The sequence below is a fragment of the Annulohypoxylon maeteangense genome (genome assembly GCF_022496945.1).
Source record: "Annulohypoxylon maeteangense strain CBS 123835 unplaced genomic scaffold GGS22scaffold_2, whole genome shotgun sequence".
Taxonomy (NCBI): domain Eukaryota; kingdom Fungi; phylum Ascomycota; class Sordariomycetes; order Xylariales; family Hypoxylaceae; genus Annulohypoxylon; species Annulohypoxylon maeteangense.
Window position 1 is genome coordinate 1,250,273 of NW_025953249.1, and position 3,461 is coordinate 1,253,733.

Here is a 3,461-nt window from a genome sequence, read left to right on the forward strand (position 1 = left end):
AAGGACTTATGCCATGGCATTGGTAATCTTGCTTTTTCTTGCATGCATGAATATTTCTTCGTAAGATCCCCGATCCCAAAAGATCCTGACGTCGTAGTACCTGGCCGCATAGTCGGTCCCCTCACTTCTCACCGTCCCCTGGCTCTGCAGCGCAGAGTTGCATCTCGGCTCGGTTTCTATTCCGGGTCCATTTTCGCCGCATCAACATCATCGTTTCAAACCCTAGTCTTCCCGCAACGTCACAGCAACGTCGTTGCTACCTATTATATGACTGGTAATAAATCAGTTTGCTTCGAAGGCTAGATCCGTATCGACCCTGAATCTTCAAGTCCTTGGTATTCACTTGCTGGTCAGCAAAATTAAGACGTCAATTAAGGAACCGGCGGTAAGGGAAGTGATAGACCGGATCTTCCAAGTGATGCTTATTACTATGCCGTAGCTTAACTCTGGCATTAACCTGTCGTCCCACAGTGTATCACCTAGTGTGACGACGTGCCGCTATTTGATCCACCAGGCGAAGAAATTCCTTCCCCGTCATGGTCGATGCGCATTTTCGCAAAAATGGAACTCATTTCTCGGAGGGATTCTGTCTGTTGAGAAACAGGATTTGCGTTGCGCTCGTCCGCAAAAGCACGAATATTTCGGAGAACAGGGCTCAACCCTTCGTCATTTGGTAGCCACCATTGTATGCAGGAAGGGTCGCGAAATATTTCCGCCATTCGAGTTCGTATGGTAAGCGGGAAAATATACCTGTTTATTCAAGTCGTTGAGCGTTAGTTAAGTTACTTGAGGCTGTAATCCTGTTGAGCAGTGAATAAGAAAAATAGGGGTCGCATATACTCAACCCCCACTTCTATCGTTTTTATTCATTACAGGATTATCCAGACATAAAAAACGTAAAACGAAGCGAAATAAAACAAAATATTGTGGGGTAAAGAAGAGGAGGATAGATTAATAGGCAATGCACTCACCCTAATGACTCTAGCAGTGCATATTTCCTCCTCAACCACATATGGTATCTATTCTCTCGGGGGAGGAACAGCGCTGCTATAGCAAGACAGGCTTGTATCGGGATGAGAGCACCGTTGGGTGCCGAGGGATATAATTGTACGGCTTCGAATATTTCACATATATTATGTGCCAGCGTGTTTAACTCATCTGATGGTTTTTGTTGTAGCGCGAATGCCTCCTGGCTCTTATGCATAACTAGGATAGAATGCCATTCCGCCGTCAGCATAGTAGTCGAGAACAGTGGAAATCGGTAAAGGTGACCTGGCCTGTAAGGATCAACTATATTATCTTCGTTCAATGGAACTCTGTGTTGGAAATCGGTGACAAGAAAATTCGGGTCGGTCAAGGCAGGATCCAGCCTAGTTTTCCATTCATAGAGGCGTTTCGTGATGCGATCGTGTTCCATGGCGAAATCTTCGCCTGAAAACTCGCCTCGACCGCCTTTTGCGTAGAGAATCGACATGTCCCTGGATATTAGCCGTAGAGCAGAAGCATGAAGCTCTGTTTTTACCCCTATATTTTGCGGATCTTTTTCAACTTGTCCCTGACAGTATTGGACCACGCTTGAGAACCATTGTCGAGGCAAATTCGTCTCGAATCCTCCCAGCATTCCCACGAATACGTCGAATCGGATGTACCACGTCAGCAATATTCGCGATGTAGTGGAGTTCATGATCGAGTGGGGTGTGAATAGCCGCGTCAAAATTTCAAAAGCAGCTCTTTGATGTCCCATAAGATTCACCCAATCGCCGAAGTATTCCTTTTTTTCCAATCAGCAACAGTTCTCCATAAGCATGTTGGTATTAAGCCTAGGTTTACCTCGATAGTCGCAAGCTGCAGGATTGTAAGCAGCGTTGCGATGCTCTGCTTCTCTCGCCTCTTCAGATAACTTAGAAGTAGTGTAACACTTTTGTTATAGTATCGTAAGAAGTCGGGGATTTTTCCATTAGGGTCCCGAACCGTCCGGTGGTATGCCGAGAATCCCACGACCGCATTCAAGAGAGCCTCGTTACCGGCTTGTACGGCCAAACTGGGTAGGATCGAGCGAAAGAAGCCATCGGGATCATTAACAACTCCATAGTTATAATGGGTTATATTTTCGCAGTAGTACTGCAAATGGGATTGCAGGTCTGTCGGCAGATGAGACCAATCCAGGCGAGATATCACTGGCTGCAATGCGGGATCAGGAACCTGGAAAGATATCGTAAAGCTGGCAGAGGTGCTCGTTGATACTGCTGGCGAAGCACTCTTGGTACCGTCGTACGACGGCGTTTCGGAGCTCTGTCTTGTTCCAGATCTCTGCGCATTCGATATCGACGTCGTGCTCGTTCTTCGTAGTTCTGTTACGGAATATGAGGCTGGCGACAGCCCCTCGCTAGGTTCATCCTCGTCGATAATTGGCTCTAACTTTAAGCCTCTCTCAATTTCTTCGTCCGCTTCGTCCTGTGAAGAGGTTGGGCTAGGCTCTTGAGTTAATGCCGGATCTTTCGATGAGCCTGACCCAGAAGCGTGCCCCTTTGCAGAAGATGGTTCGGGGTAAACACAATCCCTCTTGCCTTTGCGGCAGCCTGTGACTATTAGCTCGTCTCTTAAAAACTGTGTCTTACGATGATGCTTACGCTCGCAAATAGGGTGGGTTTCATCGCACTAAATTTAATCTTAGCACTGTTATGATGACCTAAAAAGAATAAATGCTTACTTTAACCCGCCTACTTCGGCAAGTATAACATCCCGACCGTGTCCTGCGATGTTTGACATGGTCTGTTCCGGGCGTACTCTTCTTTCGATTTCGATTGTTTTGAGCTTTAGGGGCCTGGAACATTATTGGATCAGGGAAGCCGGGAAAGTAACCTAAATTGTGGTACGAGGTTGCCACAGGCGGACTGACGTTTCCCATCTGCGTAGAGGGTTGCTGTGACTGATATTGGGCATCTTGGGAGTTTTGGTTTGGCGACTCTCCAGACGTCCCCGCCACTGAGGACAGATATTGCTGATAGTAATCACTCATCGGGAAGGATTCGCCTCCGAGCGGAGTATTCGATGTGTGGCTAACTAGGACAACTCAGATTCGGACCACACCCGTAGGAAAAAGGCAAACGGTCCCGCTTCGATACCGGTCTGGCTATGAGAAAATAGATCCTATTTAATGGGTTGCAATGTCGAAGATTTTCATGTAGAAAATAGGGGCGGGATGCAATGTATATCGAAAAAATAATCAAGTAGGGTGAAGTTAATCATCGACTTGACACTGTTTCCCAGGCTGTCGTCTTGATACCTAGCTCGGTGGATAGTTTCGTAAAAGAGGCGTTAGAAACGGAGGGGTCCTGGTGTTAATGATTCGAGGGGTGAAGGCAAAGATTTGGTCCAATACACTCATCGACTAGAGGATTTTCTCTGGCCAATAAACTAATTCAGTGTGACCTCGAGAAGAACTCTACGCCTATGGGATT

General features: G+C 46.9%; 1 protein-coding gene across 1 annotated transcript; it reads right to left on the minus strand.

Moving 5' to 3' along the window:
- Window positions 1-294: 294 nt before the first annotated feature.
- GGS22DRAFT_64768 (uncharacterized protein) lies at window positions 295-3,236 on the minus strand. Its single transcript, XM_047967662.1, has 5 exons — window positions 2,711-3,236; window positions 2,631-2,658; window positions 1,831-2,579; window positions 972-1,771; window positions 295-750 (listed from the first exon to the last, which is right to left on the minus strand). The coding sequence occupies exons 1-5, from the start codon at window positions 3,017-3,019 to the stop codon at window positions 480-482; spliced, it is 2,157 nt and encodes a 718-aa protein (XP_047822753.1). The 5' UTR covers window positions 3,020-3,236; the 3' UTR covers window positions 295-479.
- Window positions 3,237-3,461: the final 225 nt, after the last annotated feature.

Excerpts from the sequence above, each read along its gene's own strand:
- GGS22DRAFT_64768 (XM_047967662.1), bottom strand. The coding sequence starts at position 3,019 with ATGAGTGATTACTATCAGCAATATCTGTCCTCAGTGGCGGGGACGTCT. Across the intron at positions 2,659-2,710 it reads GCCGAAGTAGGCGGGTTAAA|TGCGATGAAACCCACCCTAT; the intron begins GTAAGCATTTAT and ends GATTAAATTTAG. Across the intron at positions 1,772-1,830 it reads TGCAGCTTGCGACTATCGAG|GAATACTTCGGCGATTGGGT; the intron begins GTAAACCTAGGC and ends TTGGAAAAAAAG.